The 22,525-nt window shown below is 40.8% G+C and overlaps 1 protein-coding gene and 1 non-coding gene across 6 annotated transcripts in view; both read right to left on the bottom strand.

Annotated features, from left to right (window-relative positions):
- The window catches only part of LOC111158943 (MCF.2 cell line derived transforming sequence), a 112,354-nt gene that overhangs the window by 4,546 nt on the left and 85,283 nt on the right, over nt 1–22,525 (bottom strand). For 3 of the 5 annotated variants that reach the window (XM_022521286.1, XM_022521281.1, XM_022521283.1), the window contains 11 exons: nt 18,657–18,749; nt 17,523–17,648; nt 16,677–16,898; nt 11,084–11,176; nt 9,897–9,975; nt 9,276–9,342; nt 8,665–8,676; nt 6,797–6,906; nt 5,232–5,341; nt 3,153–3,265; nt 2,144–2,244 (listed from right to left, as the gene is read on the bottom strand). In XM_022521286.1, coding sequence (XP_022376994.1) covers nt 2,144–2,244; nt 3,153–3,265; nt 5,232–5,341; nt 6,797–6,906; nt 8,665–8,676; nt 9,276–9,342; nt 9,897–9,975; nt 11,084–11,176; nt 16,677–16,898; nt 17,523–17,648; nt 18,657–18,749 — 1,126 coding nt within the window. The remainder of the gene's footprint in view (nt 1–2,143; nt 2,245–3,152; nt 3,266–5,231; nt 5,342–6,796; nt 6,907–8,664; nt 8,677–9,275; nt 9,343–9,896; nt 9,976–11,083; nt 11,177–16,676; nt 16,899–17,522; nt 17,649–18,656; nt 18,750–22,525) is intronic. The other 2 variants (XM_022521282.1, XM_022521285.1) reach the window with 1 other exon arrangement.
- Nucleotides 364–436, bottom strand: TRNAK-CUU. Its single transcript has one exon. It is a non-coding gene; the product is annotated as a tRNA-Lys (tRNA).

The raw sequence follows: 22,525 nt of genomic DNA, 5'->3' as shown, positions 1-22,525 counted from the left end.
ATTCTACCATTAAGTATGATGTTAGTTGTGGTTTTTTATGAGCGTGCATCATCAGATCAAGGAAATTCCCTTTATTCCTTACCTGGTGAGTTTTTATCATGGAGGAGTATGTAGTTTTGCTAAGCGTTTTTGTGCATCGAAATGACAAAATTTCTCCTTCTGTTATGTTAATATGGTGAATCACACTGATTTTTAAGTGTGTGATACAAGTATTTAAACTTCTAATTTGAAATAATTCAAATTTCTCTTACGCTTTCCTTTTTGCCCCATGTGTTCTTTGAAGGTGTGTCATTTAATATCCAGATAGCCACAGATATCAGGTATCAATTGTTCTTTTTTTTTTTTCTTTTTAAGTAGGCTCTGCACCCAACATGAGGCTTGAACTCACGACCCTGAGATTAAGAGTCACACACTCTACCAACTGAGCCAGCCAGGTGCCCCAGGTAGCAATTTTCTACTATAACGCTTTTTAAGACTTTATATGACTGCACTCTTCTGAAATGTATTGAGACTTATTTTAAAGACCCAGCATATCTTGGTGAAGGTTCCATGCACACTTAAAAGTAATGGTGTATTCTGCAGTTGCTGGCTGTAGGTTTTAAGCAAATGTCAATTAGTTCGCATTTCAAACTCTTCTGATTACTAATTATCTAAATAATTCATCAATTCAGTAATTATCTAAATAATTCAACAACTGGGGCACCTGGGTGGCTGAGTCAGTAAAGTGTCTGACTTTTGATCTCAGCTCAGGTCTTTTTTTTTTTAATTATTTATTTATTTGAGAGAGAGAGAGAGAGAGAGAGAATGAAAGAGAACATGAGAGGGGAGAGGTCAGAGGGAGAAGCAGACTCTCCGCCGAGCAGGGAGCCCAATAATGTGGGACTCGATCCCGGGACTCCAGGATCATGACTCAGCTCAGGTCTTGATCTCAGGGTCAAGAGTTCAAGTCCCCCCCACTAGGCTCCAGGGCATGGAGCCTACTTAATAATAATAATAATATTATTATTATAATAATAATAATAATTCAACAACTGGTACAGAAAAATGTTGAAAGGTGATCCAGATTTAGAGTACCTAAAAAAAAGAAGTGACCCTCTTTGTGGGGCTCCCATATGTCCTGATATTTTATATTAAGCCCTGTCCCCTGTAGATTTTGTTTCCTGTCATAAATGAAATTCAAAACCAAAAAAGTTACTCCTGGTGTATTAGAGTCATTTCAACCCAGAGTACCATCTCCCAGAATACAAGTCTAAAACTAAGAATTCAAAGGAAACATGTGCATATGATAACAGTCTTGTTCACAAAAAGTCTGGGGTTTTTGTGATACCTCTTCATAGATAGCTCAGTATCTAGGGGGGGGAATATATAAGAATACTGGTTTATTTTAAAATACAGAAATTTGGGACGCCTGGGTGGCTCAGTGGATTAAGCCACTGCCTTCGGATCAGGTCATGATCCCAGGATCCTGGGGTCGAGTCCCACGTGGGTCTCCTTGTTCAGTGGGGAGCCTGTTTCTCCCTCTGCCTGCTCTGACTGCCACTCCCCTGCTTGTGCTCTCTCACTGACAAAAAAATAAATAAAATCTTTTAAAAAAATAAAATACAGAAATTTTATGTATTAAGGGTTGGGTTAATAGAAAGGAATATCAGGTTGGCACTCATCACTTCATACTACATTAAGTCTTGGACATAGACACGGGTGTGTGTGTGTGTGTGTGTGTGTGTGTGTGTACGCGTGTGTGAACGCATGTGCGTGTAGAGCTGAAAGCTACCATAAGGAAATAACGTGCTCTTAGAACTGGGTGAAAACACACTGGTAAAGCATTCTTAGGCATTAAGGCTGGTACCTTAAAAGCATATCATCGGTATTTAGTTCTGAAGGATCTCTTACAAGACACCACAGTATCTGAAAATCTCTTCCATACCTATCAACCGTGTAGGGAAGAGTTTAACGTGTTCTAAAAATCTATTCTTTGTTAATTTAAAACCGTTAAAGGAAAAAATTAAATCCTAGCAAACATAACAGGCCTGCAGCTCTGTTTCTAAGTGCAGAGAAGTTCTTACCCTAGGTCACCTGCATCCTTGGCGGAGCTTTAAAAATTTTAGCCTTTAAACAAATAGCATACGGTCTGTTCATATTATACCTGGAACTTTGGCATTCCGAAACCTATAGTCACCAATTAAGACCTGCGCAGTGTTCCCTGGAATCAGACCTTCTTTTCTTCTGTTCAGATTTTTCACCAACCTAAATAATAAATGAATTAGTAGCCAACAATGGTAATATAAGGTGAGCAAAAATAAAAACATTGCATTGCAGTTCAAATTTTCACAAAGCTACTATAGTATTCAACGACCTACATGACATTGTGCTTGAGTCCTTTGAGTAACTTACAAAGGACATGGGTTACTAGCAAAAATGGTTATTACTTTAATGATCCATCATTACTTTTCCCCCCATGTGTACTCTTCCACCTTTAGGGCCAAAGTACACACAGTCATTATAGCATTTCAGCTAAGGTGATTGACACAATGGAGACAGAACTATTTCACGTAAAAGTTCCAAAAGATTTATGGAAGCTTCGTTCAATCCTCTTCCAAACAGTATTTCCTTCCTGCTCTGGGTTCCCTATAATTACGCAGTATATTTGGCAGAACCATCTTTGCAATTGGTGCTGTGTGAAGTTGAATGCATGAGAATAGAATGGGAAGACGAAAAAGTCAATATTGGGATTGATAAAGAGAAGGCTGGCTATGTTGTAGGGTAGCAAAGCATGGCTCCTGGCACATAGTGGGCATTCATTAGAAATGTGATGAATTAATGAATGACTTAAATGACCAAACACTGTACGATCTGTAGCCATGACAAAGCCAGATCTATCAGCTGAAATGTCTGAGCCAAAGGTAAACCACAAAAGAGCATGCAGACTCATAGCATTTCATTCTTTCAAAGCATTTTACACTCACCAAAGGTTAACATTCCTTTCAGTGAGCTATATAGGCATAGCTGAAGCAATGAAAATGAAACACTGATAAGAAATGTCATATTTCTGCTTCTTGAGACTGTATAACAAAGATACAAGGAAAGCAGAACATCTGATTAGATATCCGTGTGCCCCCGGCCGAGGTCATCATAAGCACTGAGAACACACCTACCATTGACCTTCAACGTCTTCATGGAGAAATTGAATGACATCTCCATTTCTAATCAGGAGATCTTCTGGGCCCCTCTTCCTACAGTCTGCTAGGGCTTTGTATTTGCCTGGAGACTGGAAGGTTGTTTTGAAAAATCATGTTACAAATTGGACCGTAAAACAGCTTGTATTAACTTCACGCTCTGTGACGCAAAGAATACACACTTTACGTCAGCGGAAACAGTGGCAGCTACAGCAGCTTAGGCAGGAACGAGCAAACACGGAGCACAATGTGCATTCATTTCACCTAAAGAATTCTTTTTATTTGCAAAAAGAGAATTACACAAAAAATAACAGAGCATGACTAATTTACCTTATATGAATTAGAAGCATAAACTCAGAAAAAGCCCAGCATGAAAATAATTTTTAAATACTGTTATTTCTAAACTAGGCTCATGGAAAATTTATCTAGGCACATATTAAAGGCAGCAGCCCTGAACAAAGACCTACTCTACTACTAAGCCCTCAAAAGGATTTCTGGGATTTGTATCATTTTGCACAGGTAAAAATAATTAGCATGAAAGCTCTGGGTCCAATAAAAGCACATTAAACTATACTGTTGTGCTTTACTTAGCCTTGATCTTTTGGCAGTTATAATTCAAACTTGATTCATTAATAAGCCAAATTATCCAAGGCACACTGACTGTAATTTGTTAAACAGTAGAGAGAGAAGAAATAATGATTTAAGTCCAAAATATTATTTTCAAGATTTTATTTTTAAGTCATCTCTACACCCAACGTGGGGCTTGAACTTGTAACGCTGAGCTCAAGAGTCCCATGCTCCCCCAGCTGAGCCCGCCAGGTGCTGAAGTCCAAAAGTATTCTGAGATGAGGATTTTTCTAGCACAACATTGAATACATGAATTTTTTAAAAAGAGTACCACAGCTAAAACTCTTTTAAATGAAAGACTTACGCGGCGTCGATTCTGTGCACATGGAAAGGAGTTAACCTCAAAACTCATACCCACATCACGTGGGCTTAAACGTCCTTTGAGCAGTACATCCCCATCCCCGAGGATTACAGCAGTCACCCCTTCTGCATATTTGCTTTAGTCTCTGACACCCGAGCAGGGAACATGCTGACTCGAGACCTGGCGGAAAACATTTAAACCCAGACTGGCTTCCTCTGATTTTCTGCTCCCATCCGAACAAGTGCCTCTCCCGTCCTCAGACAGAATCATGAGGGAAACTGCCGTACACATATGTATTATGGTCACTGTATCACTAAGAGAAAGAATACCCTGTTACTTTCTTAAAGAAAGCATTCCAGAGTCAGTGCTCTGCAGCCTTGCGGCTCTCCACGCCATTAGTCCCTGACCCTGACATCAGGACTGCTGAACCCAGCGTGTCCCTGATGCTCTGTGCGGCACCCCGCCCTCCGAGCTGCGGACTTCAGGAAACTGTCAGTATACAGAAAATCCAAAATATTCTAACTCCCCCTACCAGTAATCTACCAAGATCTTAACCACACTGCCCGCAATTTCTTCTAACAGTTACTCGTACTCTAAAGCAAACTCCTTTCGTTTTACGGGGTGCTCCCTTGCTCTGCTGTGCCGATGTGGGTATCATTAACACGTGCTTTGGCTGCCCATGGAAATATATTCCCCAGATGTCCTCAAGTAGTTTCATATGTGTAAAGTTGATTCCCTAGATTTGTCGATCTAGAATCTAAGCTGATTATTTTAAAGTATATCTGACTCTCCTCTGTTCTCTGATTTCATCTCCTACGCTTAGATTGAAAACACAGCGGGAAAGCTCAGCTAAAGATAAAACTGGTCAATGTACAGGGACTGGAATGACGGACCATTTGTCTCACCGGCTTCAGTCGGAGCGTCACAGAGAGCTCAAACAAGTTCTTGCGGACAGAAGGGCTTACTGCTGCACGCTCGTGGTGAAACAGGTTTCAAATCTTTGGGCGATGAAATCTACCTAATGACCTCGAGGACACGGACAGAAGATTGCCCGCACATGCCTGCCTCCTGTGGCAATTAATACTGCTCCAAGAGTTTTTATTTCTTTATTTGAATATGTCATCACTAACCATTAGGGGCCTTATTTCTTCATTGTCATCGTAAGAAGCGTAGACATAGTTGCTCGGCCATTCCTCGGGGTCTTCAGAGATTTCTGCAGGTGCGGACATCTGGGTCCAACCTATAAGAAGAACACGGAAGGGGGCAGTTACTTAATGGTGCTGGCCCAACACAGGCAGAGAAGTGAAACTAACTGTAATAATCAAGGCTGTCACCTTCAATGTCCAAGAATAGTATCTTTATATAATAAAACCTCCGCTTAGCCTGTATTATCTTAGAATTTCTGATATTTCAGAAAGGGCCTGGAATGTCAGAGACTCCTTTTACTTTTTAGAAAGGTTTCAAGGTGGAGTTGGTGCGACAGTTATTAAAAATAATAAGTTAAAAAATATTCCACAGAGCATTTACCTTTTCTTATAGAAAATATTCCTTTCCCCAAATATTGTCTAGGGCATTTTTATGGGTCCAACTCAAACAGCACTTAGAACATCCTGCCTGGTTATATTATTATTTTGGAATTGTCTCCTCTGTCTTACACGTATGTGTAAGAGGAAATTCATCCACACGAGATATTGAGCTCATACAGAGTAAGCAATCTAACACAGGCAGAGATAAACAGAATCTCATCTTGGCCACACTAAACCATTCATGTTGTCTTGGAAAAGTCACGGCAAGTTTCTCTGACTTGGTTTCCTCACCTGTCAAATGAAGGCACTGGTGCCAGGCTCTCTGCTGAGGGGACCACCACACAGAGGAGCTGAGCACAGTGGCTTTCGGTTGAACAAGACGGCCATTACTTGTTTCTCTTCAACTAGTAGAGAACCCCTCTAGACCCAGGACCGTCGTATCTAAGTATCGAGCACCAGTTCTGGCAAGCATTTCCCTAGGAAAGTCGACGCTGTTTACCCCGGGCTGTGTAGGTGACCCTGTCGGGCGCCTCTACGGCACCTTGCACTTCTCTGTTGTAACACTGATCACATTTCATTTTAATTGCTTGCTGAATTCTCTTTCTACCCTTCTGGCTTCTAGAGATGCCAGACTGTATGCCCAGAGCTCTGCGCAACTCCCAGTACCGGGGCTGCGTTCTATTAGTCGAAGTAAACACCTTGTTTGAAATCAGCTTGAATGAGATAAGGTGCAAAAGAAAAATAAACTTTCCAGCTGTCAATGATTCCTCTTGATTCATGACAGCTATGGTATATGTGTCTTATTCATCTCTATGCTCTGGAGCAGGGGATTTCCCACCCCCCGCTAACCCAGCCAACTTAAGCATGCGTCAGAAAGAATCACATGGAAACTCTGGGAGTGAGAGTTTCTGACTCAGAAGGTCTGGGGCAGACCCAGAGCTTCCTTACAAGCTCCCACATGCTACCGGTCCAGGTGCCGCATTGGCAATTCCCCACCTGCAGTGCCCACGAGGGTATCTTACATGTGGAAAACAAAAGAGCCTCATAAAAATAGATGAGCTCTGGTTTCTTTATACAAAGGGAAGAGAGAGGTAGATTTTCCGAGCTAACAATGGTGGAAAAGAAGGTGCACAGCACGCGCCTCGCCTCCCTAGGGCAGCCACGCTTACCCGTGTTAGCTTCAGCCCGAACCAATGGGACCGCCTCCTGGACCTCCGCCAGAGCACCACTGGGTTCCGGGACGGGCTCCTCGGCACCCAGAAAAGATCCGTGTTGCCTTCTGAAATAGTCAATGTGTAAAAATAAGTGAGTTTTTATTGTTTAAGAATAACAAGACATTAAAAATGGTATTTTTTTTTCCAGTAATACTGTGTGTTAGGAACATTCTCTGAGAATCATTCAAACCTAGCTGATCCCCCCCCTTAATTTAAATCTGTAGAATGATAGTTCGCAATACAATAAAAGCTTAAATTCTAGGATCCAAGCCAGCAAGTTGTCTAATATGCAAGGAAAAAAATGACTACCTTCTGGACCCACAGCAGGTATATTGTTTAAAATTCCTATTATGTGTTATATTATATACTTGAAATTTGCTAACAGGTAGATGTTAAGTGGTCTCACCACACACACACACACACACACACACACACACACACAAAAGGATGGCTGGGATTAACAATTCACAATGCATATGTATAGCAAATCAAATTTTACTCTTTAAATATATACAAATTTTAAGTGTCAACCATAACCAATACAGTTGGAAAAATGTAAACAAAAAAAAACCATAAAAGGAGAAGTTTATTGGTTCATTTAACTGAAAGTCTAAGGATTAATGCTGAACACATACAAATCCAGGTGCTTAAGCAAAGTCATCAAGAATCCAATATTTCAGCACTGCTTTACCTCTGTGTGGGTTCCCCCCTTGCTTCCCTGTCTCCCGCAGTCACATGTGGAAGGAGAACTGGCCCTAGTAACCCTAAGCTTAGAGGCTTAATAGAACTTCTCAATTCAAAGGACAAGACCTCCTTCCTGACAGCTCTGATGAAAATTCTGGTGATGGCCATCATGGGCTAGGTTGGTCTACATGTCCATCCCTGAACTAGGAGAGGATAACGGTCCGACCGGTCATATGAGCTGTATGGGCTGAATAGGGCAGAGGAGGTTCTTGAAGTGAAAGTCAGAAAGCTACCCAAAAAAAAAAAAAAAAAAATCCCTATTGCTTGCTGTATGATCTTTTAACCTCAGTGAATTAAGTAAGGTGTATATAAATGACACTGAAACCTTAATCTGATTAACACTGAGTATTGAGTATTGTGACTCAGGAAGATAAAGACTTCCACTGTGACTTTTAAATGATTTTCCTAAAGTCCCAGATGAACCAACACACTTTGATCCTGATTTTTAGCTACCTCTAAAAGATAATATCCAACAACGAGAAAAAGAGTATCTTTTATTTTAATTTTTTTAAAAAGATTTTATTTATTTATTTGAGAAAGAGAGAGAGAGAGAGAGAGAGAGAGCGCACACGCGCATAAACTAGGGGCAGGGACAGGAGAAGAGGGAGAAGCAGACTCCCCGCTGAGCAGGCAGCCTGACACTGGACTCAATCCCAGGACCCTGGAATCATGACCTGAGCCAAAGTCAAGAGTTGGATGCTTAGCCAACTGAGCCGCCCAGGAACCCCTTTATTTTACTTTTTTTTTTTAAAGAGTATTTTGGGAGGGCACCTGGGTGTCTCCGTTGGTTAAGCATCTGACTTGATTTGGGCTCAGGTCATGATCCTAGGGTCGAGAGATCGAACCCCATGTCAGGCTCTGCACTCAGCATGGAGTCTGCTTAAGACTCTCTCTCCCTCTCTTCCTCTCCCTCCCTCTCTCCTTCTCAGAAAAAACAATCTTAAAAAATTATTTTTAGTAAACCATTCAATGATCCCTGTATCATGCAGATGCTACGTGGTGAATTTCTGTGCACAGGCTTTGGAATCAGCGTGGGGATTCTTTCCGCATATATGCACTTGTTCTATGGGCAACTCCACCTTTTAGGATTCCTAGAGGCAGAATATGAAGACATCTGTCAACCAGCAGCAGTGCTATCATGTAGGCCCACTACCTTCCTCAAAGACTTCATGGCTGTGCCCTCCCAGGATGCACGCCTCCTCTCTGACCACACAGAAAGAGAGGCTAAGCTGCCAGCCAGCAGTCTCCATCTAGGGACAGCGGAGCAGAGGGGCCCTCAGGGACTGCCAGTCCTTCATCATCCTGACCACTCTCTTTCTCCAATCAGATGGAAGCTGACCAAAACTATTGTGAAGAGAAAACCATGAGGGCAGCCACTTTTCCCCTACACGCCCCTCCCCACCCCCCCGGGATATACCAAGAACAAGGCATCTGTAATCATGCTTAAAAATTAGCCCAAACTCTCATATTATTTTTAACATCAAGGGGAACAACAGGATAATGATGACGGACTATCAGGCTCCACATATATGGTTAGAGCTGAGAAGAGGGTGCATTTAAGGAATCTGATGAGTTACTGCTAAAAAGGAGGCTGGTCTGTGTCTGAACTACTTGATAATGAGGCTGTCTCATGTACATACGGAAAACAGAAGATTGCAGGAGTGATATTTCTGGAAGAATAATCACTTACTCATCATTCCGCTGAGAAGAAAGGTGATCCAGGTCTGTTAATGGATTATGTTGCTTTCGTTTTTTAACTGTGAAATAAAACAGAGCTTATGGAAGCATCATTGAGAAGCCACACTTCTTCCTCGGAAAACAATGTCCTTCACATGTGCAAGTGCGTGCACGTACACGCACGTGTGCACGCACACACACACACACACACACACACACCATTCCCGTTAGCATTAACTTTCACAGACTTAAAGTAACCAGAGGAAAGGCCAGTCTGGATTTCAAACATGGAAGAGGATTGAACCATGTAATATTTTATCAAGAAATTCAGGCCCATAACTATAACCATCACCATGCCAACACTACCAGGCACTGATGCCTTGAGGTCCTTGGTAGAGTTGACTCATGAGAAGGGATTAGAATTAATTTAACACAGTTCGTTTGCTATATTACTTTCTAGTGTAAAGTTCATTCTCCAAAATAGTTTAAAGAACCCCCTAAATCTTGATCTTCTTCTAATTAGTTTAACAAACCCTTTCGTTATAGTCTTAAGTAAATTATCAAACCCGTTCCTTGTACCAGTTATCACAAAGCCTGAGTCAATGAGCTGTCACTCTTCTTGTTCTGAAATTACCTGTCATAAGTTCCTGTTGCTTCAGCAAAATATTTCTGATTTCTTTTAACCATGTCATCTTCACGTCTACGTTCGGAGCCTAAGGATTTTAAAATTTGAAGAAGAAGCCTTTATAATGAAACAAACATCACTAGGTATACCAAGCCTGATCTACATCCTAAACCACCATATTCAAATTCTACTGTTTTGCTTTTTAAAACTTCTAAGAGGCAAGTAAGTAGCCATCTGTTAGATGAGATAATAGTCAAACCATTTTGGAACTGCCCTTAAAAATTAATGCTAAGAGAAAAAGTGAAATATAATCTAACTTTTTTTCTTTGTAGGAGGGTCCTTTTATTTTTTTTTTCTTTGTAGGAGGGTCCTTTTATTTTTTTAAATTTATTTTATTGGGGGGGGTTCTTTTAACACTGTAAAGGTTTTTATGTTTAATTTTGGTAAAATTAAAAAAGTTCTCCTGTTTCTGAAAAGAAAATCTGTTGCAATCCTGATACCTTCCAAGTCTGTAGGAGAGCAAGAAGTCTTGTGTCTAAATCGAGCCAAGAAAATGTATTTCTATGGATTCACCTAATACAGAATTAAAGTAAAGTAAAAACACTGACGCCTGTCACAAGTCATGATACACTTATTGAGATGAAATTTTCTCATTCCTCTCCCCTTCCCTGAAACAGGTTGGACCTTACAGCACATCAGGCCAGGGCTTTAAGCCTGTTTTTATCTTTATTGTTTTCATCGCGATGAATGTAGTCCTACGCATACTTTTTAGAGACAAGGCTCAAATGTGAACTGTCCCATCCCTGTGTCCCGCATTAGAATGCCGAGCACAAGAGGAACCCAGAACAACACTCAGTCAGGAACTCTAGAAACCTGATGGGGGCAGAGAAGCACCTGCCATGTTCTTGGCCATCAGCTAGAGTCCGTAAGTATCCTGGTGTAGTTGTAGAACCTCAAAGCCCTAGAAAGTCCCAGAGGTACCTCTCAAGTCAGACAGAACATGTGCTACTGGAAAACTGCTTAACAGCCTCACAAAGAATACTAAATTCTCTTTAAGTGACCTAGATGAAAGGAATGAGAACTTATTATAATAATGTGACCAACATTGTTTTTGTTTGCAAATTCAGACTCTTGTGTCTTAATGCAGGTTGTGGTTTGCAGGTTGTGGTTTCTAGAATAGTATTTCAATGACCCACCTGGACAATATAAACTTCTTCCTTGCCAGCATACCAGATTTCAAACTTGCGGTTATCTCCTTTTACATACTCGGTGATGCCGACTTCATCCATCTGTAAGATTTTGGTCAAAATCTTCATGAGCATTTTACTTGGAATATGAAATTACATTAAATCTATCCCCACCATCTTCTAAGTAAACCAGGATTTCTCACTTGGCAAAATACACATTTTATATTCAAGAATATGAAATGATAAATACAGTCATGGCCCTATTTAAATGTTTTCACTGAACCAGGCACTTAGAACAGAGATGACATGCTCCATCCCAGTGATCGAAACAAATGTCATAAATCCGAACATCCAACTAGTCCCCCTAAGATTAAATCCTACTATAAATTAACTGCACACAATTAAAACAAATTATCATGTCAAACACAGGTCTAAAAGTAATGAAACATTAATAAAGTAGCTCATCCAAAATTAAGTTAAATGGTTATTTTTCAAAATCATTTGTCAGATAAGTTTATCTTATAGATGATTACTTATCTTGATAGAAGTTTTATAACTGATAAACATACAATTTATGGGGTGGGGGAAAGCCAGCTGGGTACCTAAGACTCCCCTTTATTTCTACCGACCTCTCCGCTTCTCTAGAAAACAAGCGATCTCTCATAGGAGAGTGAGATCTTCTTGCAGCCAGTGAAATTTGTCTACAATATCTCCTCCTTACCATGATTTTTCTTCCCCAAATGACTGTGCAGAGCACAAACTCTTCCCTTTTCTTTCATCCTGTGCTGTTAATAGCTTGGTTAATTCCATTTCGAGCAATTTCCCTCCCTCGTACACATTCTCCTCTAGTCCTCTTCTGCCTCCTCTTTTTGTTTAATTCCAGTCTAATTATCTAAAGGAATAGCTCACTCTCTGTTGGTTAATTCCATTTCGAGCAATTTCCCTCCCTCGTACACACATTCTCCTCCAGTCCTCTTCTGCCTCCTCTTTTTGTTTAATTCCAGTCTAATTATCTAAAGGAATAGCTCACTCTCTGTTCCATTTACAAGTCCCCCAAACGGCCCTAACTAAGGCTGATAAGCACTAAAAAGTAGGGCTAGCAAAATCGCACATCAAGGGAAAGAAAAGGGATTGTGCTGAGAAATGAAATGAGATCTACACACACAGGACTCTCTGACACCTACCCTGAATGTAGTCAGCAGCGACTTCCAGAAACCCCACAGATACCTTCATGTTCCGACTCAACCGCTCTAGCTAAACCTACTTTTTTGCTCAAGCATCAGGATTTAAGATGAATAATAATCTCATGTTCAATTCTCTACTTCAATGGCATTGAAATAGCATAAGACGGATAGCGTGCAGGGCTCTGGACTCTGACAGGCCTGGGTTGGACCTTCCTCACTGACCATTATGAGCTCCGTGTTCCGGTGCAAAGTGCTTAACCTTTCTGAGCTGTGGTTTTCTCAACCACAAAATGGGAAGAATACCTATTTCACAGAGCTGATTAAAGGATTAAATAGCTTGCATTAAATGCCTAGATCATATAATGAGCTTTTTTAAGTATATGAGTTTGCTTTCTAAACTTTCCCTTATTTGAATTGCAAAACAGGTTTGTGGTTTTTCACTGTATACATAGACCACATCCTTATAGATTAAATGATCTTTTTTTGAGTTACCCTGGAAATCTAACCATGATATCTATCAGACAATGTTGTCCTGAGTTCCAAACAATTCGCTTACTTCTTCCACTGGAATACAATCCATTTGTATTTTGTGGATGTATATATTTTCTCAAATATCAAACTATAAAGGTTTTATTGAAAGGCTTTTAAGTCTCATTAAATGTGACTATATCATGAAATGTTCACTATACCATGAAATTCGCTCAGTTTTAGAATCCAGAGGCAGTTAAAGGTCTAACTATATGAGTATAGTTACATAATATACTACATAATACATATTATAATACAATAAAATAACAAGATAACAAGGCTGATTCTGCAGTCACATCCTAATTGTGGCATCTGCCTTATCTTTCACATTTTCATTGATACTCCTGGTAGCTATGAATATAAATGCTTAATTATAAAATATCTGATCTGTAGACATCACAGTGTGCCAAGGGTTGAGGGCTCCAACTTTTAACCAATTTTTTGTCCTCAAGGTAGTGTAAAGATGTCAAACACCTCGTTAAAAGTCACCTGGTGGGTCAAGAACTCTGCAATTATGGCCAAAAACTACCAATCTTCAGACTTCTATTTATAGCTCTGGAATAGAGTTTATTTACTTCTTGAGTTAGTATAATTTTAAAAAATTGATCTTGAATCACAGCAACCAAAAATATAGCTCAACTTAACTGCTACGAAGCAGTGAGAAGCAAGAGAGTGGGTATACCCCAGTCACGTAGCTGTATCAGAAAAACAGTTTCTGACAGCAGAAAGAGGAGAAAGAAAAAGATTATAAGAGAACACAGTTTATGAATATCCAACTGGATGTGCTCAGAACATTAATATACATTTAACAAAAACACACCAACTGGAGGACATATATCAAATCAGTTAGAATGGGTGCTACAGGGGTAGAGAGGAAAGGCAGCATGGAGATTAAGGAATGAAGGAAGGGATAAAAGAAGGAACCAACAAGACACAAGGCCTGGCGACACGGTGCCCTAACTGAGAGCAGGGAGTCTGGAACCATCAGCCTGGGTGTGACTCTTCTAGCTACGTGCTCTTGGACAAATCACTCACTTCTCTGGAACTTGGCTTTCCCATCTTCAAAATGGGATTCATAATAGTTCCTATTTCATATGAAGTTGCTGTGTGGGTTAAATGAGTTAACATTGCTATTTATAAACACTTAGAACAGTTTCTAGCAAACAGGAGGCACTGTGTATATGTTTATTAAGTTAAAAAAAAAGATGATGATGATAAATGCATGAACTGAGGAATCTGAAGAATTCAAATCTCGCCATCTGAGTGTGACCTTAGGGCCTTTTCTTGTCATAGAAGTGGCCGACTTCAAATCCAGTCATGAGGCCAGGATGACGCCAAGACGAGAGCCCCCAAGAAGGGACAGGGCAAGGGCTCAGCAGCAGACAGCATTCTGCACCTGTCCTCTCTACCAAGGAGAAAACTCTGAAGCCAGTAACCCCATTGTTTATGTCACACACGGACTATTCTTGCTGGCCAGGATTTAATCCTGGAATCTCACAGTAGGAAAGCAAGAGGGTAAGCAGAGTGAGGCTTGAGAAATCGCCAAACTTTCGTCTTTCTCTGTCGACGGGATCACCATTTTCCTAGTAGACCTGGTCTAAATCTTTGCAGGCATCACTGAATAATCTTTTTTATTAAAAACTCTAGGCGTGGGGTGCCTGGGTGGCTCAGGTCATGATGTCAGGGTCCTGATCAGCGGGAGCCTGCTTCTCCCTCTCCCTTTGCTGCCCACCCCGCCCTCTTCCCCACCACCCCTGCTTCTGCTCATGTGCACTGTCAAATAAATAAATAAAACCTTTGAACAAAATGCTAGGCATTATTGGGAAACCAAAGAAAGATCAGATTGATTTTTGCTCCTTCAGCTGTCAGATATTATTTCTTTCCTGTATCTAGTAAGTCGCCCAGCCCATCTGTCTACCTTCCACTGAAACGTTTCTTACAGCTATCCCACCGTTTCCACGGTAACCATTATACTTTGAAATCTCATGACTTGCTTCCCTCATACCAGACCCTCCTTACTCTGATGTGCTTCAGAAACATTCTGCTGCCCATCATTGTGACAAATTAAAGCTAAAAAAAGAAAAGAAAGAAAGAAAATCAATACACACCAGAGATACTACATCAGGTATTGACTAGGTCACCCCACAAGTACAAAGTTAACCGAGTGCATCTGGGTCCAGCTTGCCTATGGAGATCACGTCTCTTCCCTAGAAACACATGTGTAGACACCAAGAATCCAACGCCCAGCCGAGGTCAACTATAAAATCTTAGTTCTCGGTCAATGTTTATTAGAGACATAAAATAGACCAATGGAGATTTGGGGGACAGGGAGATGGGTTGCTAATAGCAGAGGAGCAACTGGGCATTGGTTGTCAAAACAAGTTTTAAGGAAACTTGACAGCGGGGCAAGTGGACGGTAGGAAGAAGTCCGAGAGATAACTCTGGGCAGGAACTTTGTTACAAACAGCATGGGACTGTTGACCTTCTGGGGAGAATCCCAAGCAGGGCCTGCTTATCTGGTTGACTCCTGACACAACACTCTAGGACACACTGCTGGTCCTCTTCATCACAGTGAAAGAACATGGTCGGAAAAAATGACTCCAGTGATAGTGGGCGGGGAAGCGAGGTCATGGTTTTCTCTATGTGCCAATTTTTCTATAACCAATATTGTTTTGCTTTTACACTTCATTTTTTCAAAGATTTTATTTGACGGTCATCTCTACACCCAACGTGGGGCTCAAACTCAAATCCCTGAGGTCAAGAGCCACACACCTCACTGACGGAGCCAGCCAGGTGCCCCCAGATAGAAATTGAAATTTCCAATTGAAAACTTGAAAGATAAAATTAACTCGGTATAAAAAATGTCAAGTTCGCCAACTACAGGCTTGTATGAAGTGGACTGCCAGTGACTCCCTCAAACAACGCTGACCTCATTTTAATACCAAACTAGTATTAGGACAAAACTAGTATTGGGACGAAAGTTTGGGTTATAGGAGAGAAGTTACAGGAAGGAAGAAGATGTGGACAGGACTCAGCTGTAGGTGGCTTTGGACACCCAGGAGGAGAAGAGCTAAAGAACAAAGAAGTGATACCAAAAGAAAAGTGGGACTATGCTAAGCACAGTCACCCACTTTTAAACTGCATGGAGGAAAAAAAAAGAAGCTGTCTTCCTCACGTGCCCCGTACAGTAAAGGCTCCCTGCTACCAAGACCATCAAGTCTACCCAGCACCACTGGTAAGAGAGCGCTCATGAGAGAACCTTGGTCAGCTCCCACAGCTGCATACCGTGCTCTGCACTAGGGCACTCAGGAGCCACCTTGGGGAGTGCCTGGGATTGGAGTGACAGAGAAAAGAAAGGAGGTAAGGCTCTGCTCTCCCTCACTCTTATTTCGGAAGTTCTGGGTTACTGGATTTTAACACAAGACCTCTACTTAAGCTTTTGTGGGCTGCAGGTGGATGAAGCAGGTGAAGGGGGTTCCAGGGTACACATTTCCAGTTATGAAACACGTAAGTCCTGGAGATGGGATGTACAGCACGGTGACTGTCGCTAACCATACTCCACTGCACATTGGAAAGTTGCTAGGACAGTACAACTGAAAAAGTTGCCACAAGAAAAAATAACTCTATGTGTGGTGATGGGTATTAACTTGACTTACTGTGGGGATCGTTTTGCGATATATACAAATACCTCCTCATTATACTGCACACCTGAAATGAACCCAGTATTGTAGGTCAATGATACCTGAATAAAAAGATTTCATTTAAAAAAAGGGGTGCACAACTAAAGTATAAAACCCACTCATTTCACTTGCAAAGGTGTACCAACTTTTATATTTATACGTATACATATATGAATGATATATTATGTTACACAATTTAAATTGTCTTACTTTCAAACAGTGCTTAAAACTGTATGACGGGTATCTCTCAGAGCCTTCTCCACTTTCAACACGCCTCTTACAAAAAACGATGGCTTTTTCATACAAGAAGAGATGCCGCTGCATTGGTTTGAATCTAGCAAAATCCTTCATTTTTGTAGCGCCTTTCTTGTGTCCAGTCCAAACACTGAATGCGCCCTGCATAATCATCTTGCCCAGTTCATTTAAGTTTCCCTACGAAGGAGAATCAACACGCATCAGTACAAGGCATAGCTCGGTTCACACCTCTGCCATCAGCGTGATACTGTTTAGCTTGAGCCACTAAAACCCTGAAACACAACTTGTACAGGTTTTAAAATTCTATACCCAGTAACTGAACACATTAACACATGCCTTGTGTCACACAGGTACAAAAGTACGGCGGGAGCAAGAGACAGAAGAGACCTCCATATGGATGTCTTTCAACTAGGGTAGCTCCCCCCATCTTCTCAATCCTCCCACTAGGAGGAGCTTACATTAAAGACTTGATTTGATGGTTTGGGGGTTTTTTGTTTTGTTTTGTTTTGTTTTTTCACATTTATCTTGGACTAGGGCAAGAAGCAATCGTGGGACAATACATCTCTTTAGAAGACCCCAACAGTTCCTTCAAGCAGGCTATCCCAAGGTTGGACTTGGGGGTAGGCTTCTAGGGACAAGGGGGAGATCACAAATCCATTGGTTGCTGATCTCCATAACACTGCTGACATTTGGATCTCCATTTTTCTGCCCTTTTTATTTCTCACTTGGTTCCAGGAGCCAAAGAAAGAGATCTTTACGTGCTTACCCCCAAAACCGCAATGATCATTAAAATTGACTCACAATATAGCCATTTATTGCAATCTGATGCATAGAGTCATTAACTGACTTTAGTAAATCCAGCATCGTGTCCAGTGCCTCCTTTAACTGTTCAAACCCTCGGCAGCCTTTGCTATACTTTAGCAGCTCCTGTAATTAGAAGTCAAGAATTAAACTTGATATCAGGCAGATATTAATAGCTGGAGAAAACAAATACAGTTTCGGCTAGCATGCTTTCAAGGAAGAATGCAAAGATGATGTCATTTTTTGAGCAATATCTTTCATTTGCTATTTGTCACATTAATATTCTATTTTAAAAACCATGTCAAGGGACCCCTGGGTGGCTCAGTGGGTTAAGCCTCTGCCTTTGGCTCAGGTCATGATCTCAGGGTCCTGGGATCGAGCCCCGCGTCAGGCTCTCTGCTCCGCGGGGAGCCTGCTTCCCTTTCTCTCTCTCTGCCTGCCTCTCTGCCTACTTGTGATCTCTCTCTCTCTCTCTGTGTCAAATAAATAAATAAAATCTTAAAAAAAAATAAAAACTGTGTCAAAATTTGGGAAGAAATGGAATAGTGCCTAAATAGTATCAAGTAAAGGGCACTTGATGCTCTTGGAGCTGCAGAAAAGGAGCTATTAGGACACACTATAGATTGATTTTTAAATCACACTTTTTTGGCTCTCCAAATGCAACAATTTGTTTTCTTTATTTTGCATAGACCACAGAACATTGTGAACATATATTATAAAATATGCTCTTGGTGCTTATACGTAACGTGATATTTCAGGAACCCTGTCACAGGACACAAGGGGTGTGCCATCTGGAGTTTTCATGGAGAAGGCATGCGTGAAATGCAGTCACAAACTCTAAGAAATATTTGTTTAGTTCTTAACGATCAGGAAACTTCTGCATTTGTTATGCCTACATCAACGTAACTTGTGTGGTAATTAAATAGCTAAAAAGACTCTAGAGATTCTCTGTTTCTATCTAGGCATTGGGCACTTGAGTCGCCATAGTGAAGCGAGGAGGCATACTGTTAACTCCAGCCTTCCCACTCACCAAGCCTCCCTGTGCCCCGTGCTTCCTCACTAGCCACTCCCTTTTTAACGTCTTTGCCACATCTGACCCACAGATGGAAGTAAAGAAAGAATTCACGTAATTACCTTTAACAGTAACTGATACTTAGTGATTCGTTGCACGGGTTTGAGTAAATAGGAATCCAGACCAAGTCTGTGTTTTAGTTTTCTTTGACATTCCTGTCATTAAAATATAATTATCAGTACATTTAATCAAGACATGTACCTGTGAAAATGCCAAGTGTTTGCAGATGAAACCCCATGCACACAAATTTCTTATATCTCGAGGAGATTCTACTAGAAAAGCCGCTGTTACGTACTGTATGGAAATTCTAAGTGGCCGTGAATATAAAAAAAACTACTGTAAACATTATTTCAAGGATTTGAGAGGTAGAAAATGCTAAAATTTCAAATGCAAATACATTTTTACATAAAATGCACGTTGATGTGGAATGCTTGAAAGATGAGAAAATGATGAACATGACAAACAAAACATGACTAAAAGAATAGTGAAGAAAATTAACAAAAAGCTCAGCTTCACAGGCCAAGGCCCAGAAAAGAAACAGGTTGTACCAAATAGAAGTCAAACTGGGTACGAGAGGGAGTTTTGTTTTGTTTTTTAATATCACGAGATATACAGCCCTCATCAACTGGTGCTATAGTTCATCTGATTATTGGCTCACTGCCATGATAAATGTAACAGTCATGACTTTGGGTCCTGGGAACACTGTAGGGTCCGTAACTACAGCAAGATGGGGCCAATTAGGATGAAATGTGCATTTAAGAAGTACAGAATGCAAAGGGAGTGGGAAAGGATATACATGTGTTAAGATCTGGGACCTGCTTCTGGGTATGGATAAAAACCAATATACAATCCAATTCAAACAGTTAGGGGGCCCTGGGCTGGCTCTGGATCTGGGGAATATGAGTTTGAGCCCCATGTTGGGTGCAGAGATTACTTAAAAAAAATAAAATCTTTAAAAACAATTCAAACAGTTAGCAACTTACGGTTAAATGTAATGGACTGATAAATGCATTTAGCTCTCCTCACTCATGAAGCCCAACTAAAATGATTTTTAGAAGTCATTTTTACAAGACAAAACCCAAAGTTACAAAGATGGGAGAGGAAAAACTATCAATCGAATATGGAAACTGAAAAACAAACTGACAAGTGGCAAGTAAAGGAGCACACTAGAGAAGAGCGACTCTCAAGATGGCAGAGGGAACACCTAAGGAACAACTAACTCAATTTCCCCTTCCCCTCCACAGAGAGTCCAGAATTACAGACATCAAATACCCCCTGAAAGTGGGAGATGAAGGTGTGTTTGAAAGTCTGTTTAAGAGGTAGATACTGGCAGAGGGGGAGTGTGCGGGGATAAAAAAGAAGTAAGTCGAAACTAACAAGGGCTGGTGAGAGTGTGGAGCAATCGGGATGCTCATACACTGGTGGAAGGGATATAAAATGGTGCGACCACTTTGGAAAAGAATCTAACCCTTCTTTAAAGAGTTACAAAGAGGGGCGCCTGGGTGGCTCAGTGGGTTAAGCCGCTGCCTTCGGCTCAGGTCATGATCTCGGGGTCCTGGGATCGAGCCCCGCATCGGGCTCTCTGCTCAGCAGGGAGCCTGCTTCCTCCTCTCTCTCTGCCTGCCTCTGCCTGCTTGTGATCTCTCTCTGTCAAATAAATAATAAATAAAAAATCTTTTAAAAAGTTACAGAGAGTTACCAAATGACCTAGCAATTTCATGCCCAGGTATAGGGCCGAGAGAAATGAAAATATATGGCCACAGAAAGCACTTGTACACAAGAGGTGGAAAAGAACCAAATCACCATCAGTTGATGAATGGGTACATAGAATGTCAAATACCCATATGAAGAACTGAAACAGGCTACAACGTGGATGAGCTACAAAAAAATGATGCTACACAAAATCAGTGAAACACAAAAAATCACATATTTTGATTCCATTTACAGGAAAGTTCAGAACAGGCAAATCTTGAAAGACAGAAAGTAGCTTACTACTCGTAAGGGTTGGAGGAATGTCGGGGGTGATTACTAAAAGGTATGGGTGGGATTTTTGTGGAGTATGACATTGTTCTTTAACCCACTGAGCCACCCAGGTGCCCTGGTATGAAATTGTTCTTAAACTGACTTGGCAATGGTTGCACAACACTGTGGATATAGTAGAACTACTTAATTGCACATTTGAAGAGGGCGAATTTTATGGTATTTTAATTACATCTTAATAAAGCTGTTACAAAAAAAATAAATGGGCATACAAGTTTTTTGAAAAAGGGAAAGAAAGGGGGCACCTGGGTGGCTCAGTCAGTTAAGCTTTCAGCTCTTCATTTCAACTCAGGTCCTGATCCAGGGTCATGGGATCAAGCCCCAGGAGAGGCTCCATGCTCAGTACGGAGTCTGCTGGAGATTCTCTCTCTCTCTCTCTCTCTCTCTCTTTCCCTCTGCACCTCCCCCCACTCATACTCTCTCTCTCTCTCTCAATAAATAATCTTTATAAAATCTTTAAAATGGCAAATTAAAAAAAAAAGGAGAGAAGACTCTCAGAGAGCCATGCTACTATGCACAACTGGGTGCCTGCCTTTCCTGCCGGACAGCAGAATGGATGTGTATCTGAAAAGAGTAAAACAGAAGGCCTTTGAGCTAGGGAATACCAGGTCCAGCTGAAGACAGAGTACCATACTGGATGCAACTGAATGCAAAGAGATCGCTTGAATATTTATGAGACAAATCACTCAACAGTAAAAACCATGGTCAAATAATCCATATGTGACTTAGATACTTCCAATGAGCTTTTTATTCTAGTGCTTACTCTTAAGTGGACAAACAGGTGTCCCCTAGACATTTGAGGAAAGTATCTGATATGAGTGACAGGAACAAAATGAAGAAAAAGAAAACACAAAAGCAATCTAAAGACAAAAGAAATTGCGCAAGCAAGAAAAAGTGATTTTCAGGAGGAAATTCTATTATTATCCTCATATAGATGAGTGAAGATATTGAATTCACAAAGCAAAAATAGGGTTCTATTGGAAGGAACAGTGAGAGAACCAAAAATGGTAGAGGTTCTCCAAAACTAAAAACTTAATGGCAGAGACAAAATCCTCATTACAAGGACTGAAAGACAAATTCTAGAAAACAGAGCAAGATAAAGAGCCAGAAAATAGAGAGAAAAGATTAGAGAATTAGAGGACTGGTCGAGGATATCAAACATCTGTACAACAGAAATTCCAGAAAGAGAAAATAGAAAAAAATTGTGCTGAGAAAAAAAAAAATCCAAGTAAATGTGGACAAGAGTTTCCAAATTCAAAGGGATCACCACAAGACTGACATGATGGAGGAAAATAGTGCCAACATCATGGCACAGAACTGTGAAATTTCAGAACCCCAAGGGTAAAAATGTTCCCATAAGCTTTCAGAGAGAAGACAAAAGTAGGTAACACACAAAGGATCAAAAACCAAAATGGCATCAGATTTCTTAATGGCAACAATGGAAGCCAGAAGACAATGTAGGAAATACCTTCAAAATTCTGAGGAAAATTTTTCTTACATTGAATTCTATACCCAGCCAAGCTAGCGATCAAGTATTAGGGTAAACTTTTGTACACTTGCAAGCCCTGAAAACTTTTACCTACCAGGCATACTTCTCAGCAAAACTACTAGTGAAACAAGAAAAAATATGGCACTTGGAAACAGGAGAGCCTATCCCTAAAGTTATATTCATCAAGATCCCAGGTTGACAGCTACACAATAGGTCTAGTGAGTCTCAATGAACTGATCAGAAAAGTTCAGAAGAGATTAATTCAAAATGAAATTCAGAGAACAGAGAGTATGTTCAATGCACTAAGAAGAGATTTATGTAACTCTCAAACCTAGGAGAGGTTAAGGTAAAATAGGGGAAAGTATCTGAAAAATTAAGTGAAGGGCGCCTGGGTGGCTCAGT

Source organism: Enhydra lutris, unplaced genomic scaffold (assembly GCF_002288905.1).
Source record: "Enhydra lutris kenyoni isolate GAN:26980312 unplaced genomic scaffold, ASM228890v2 scaffoldscaffold65, whole genome shotgun sequence".
Lineage (NCBI taxonomy): Eukaryota > Metazoa > Chordata > Mammalia > Carnivora > Mustelidae > Enhydra > Enhydra lutris.
Note: the sequence above shows the minus strand (reverse complement) of the source record. Positions and strands in the feature narration are given on the sequence as shown.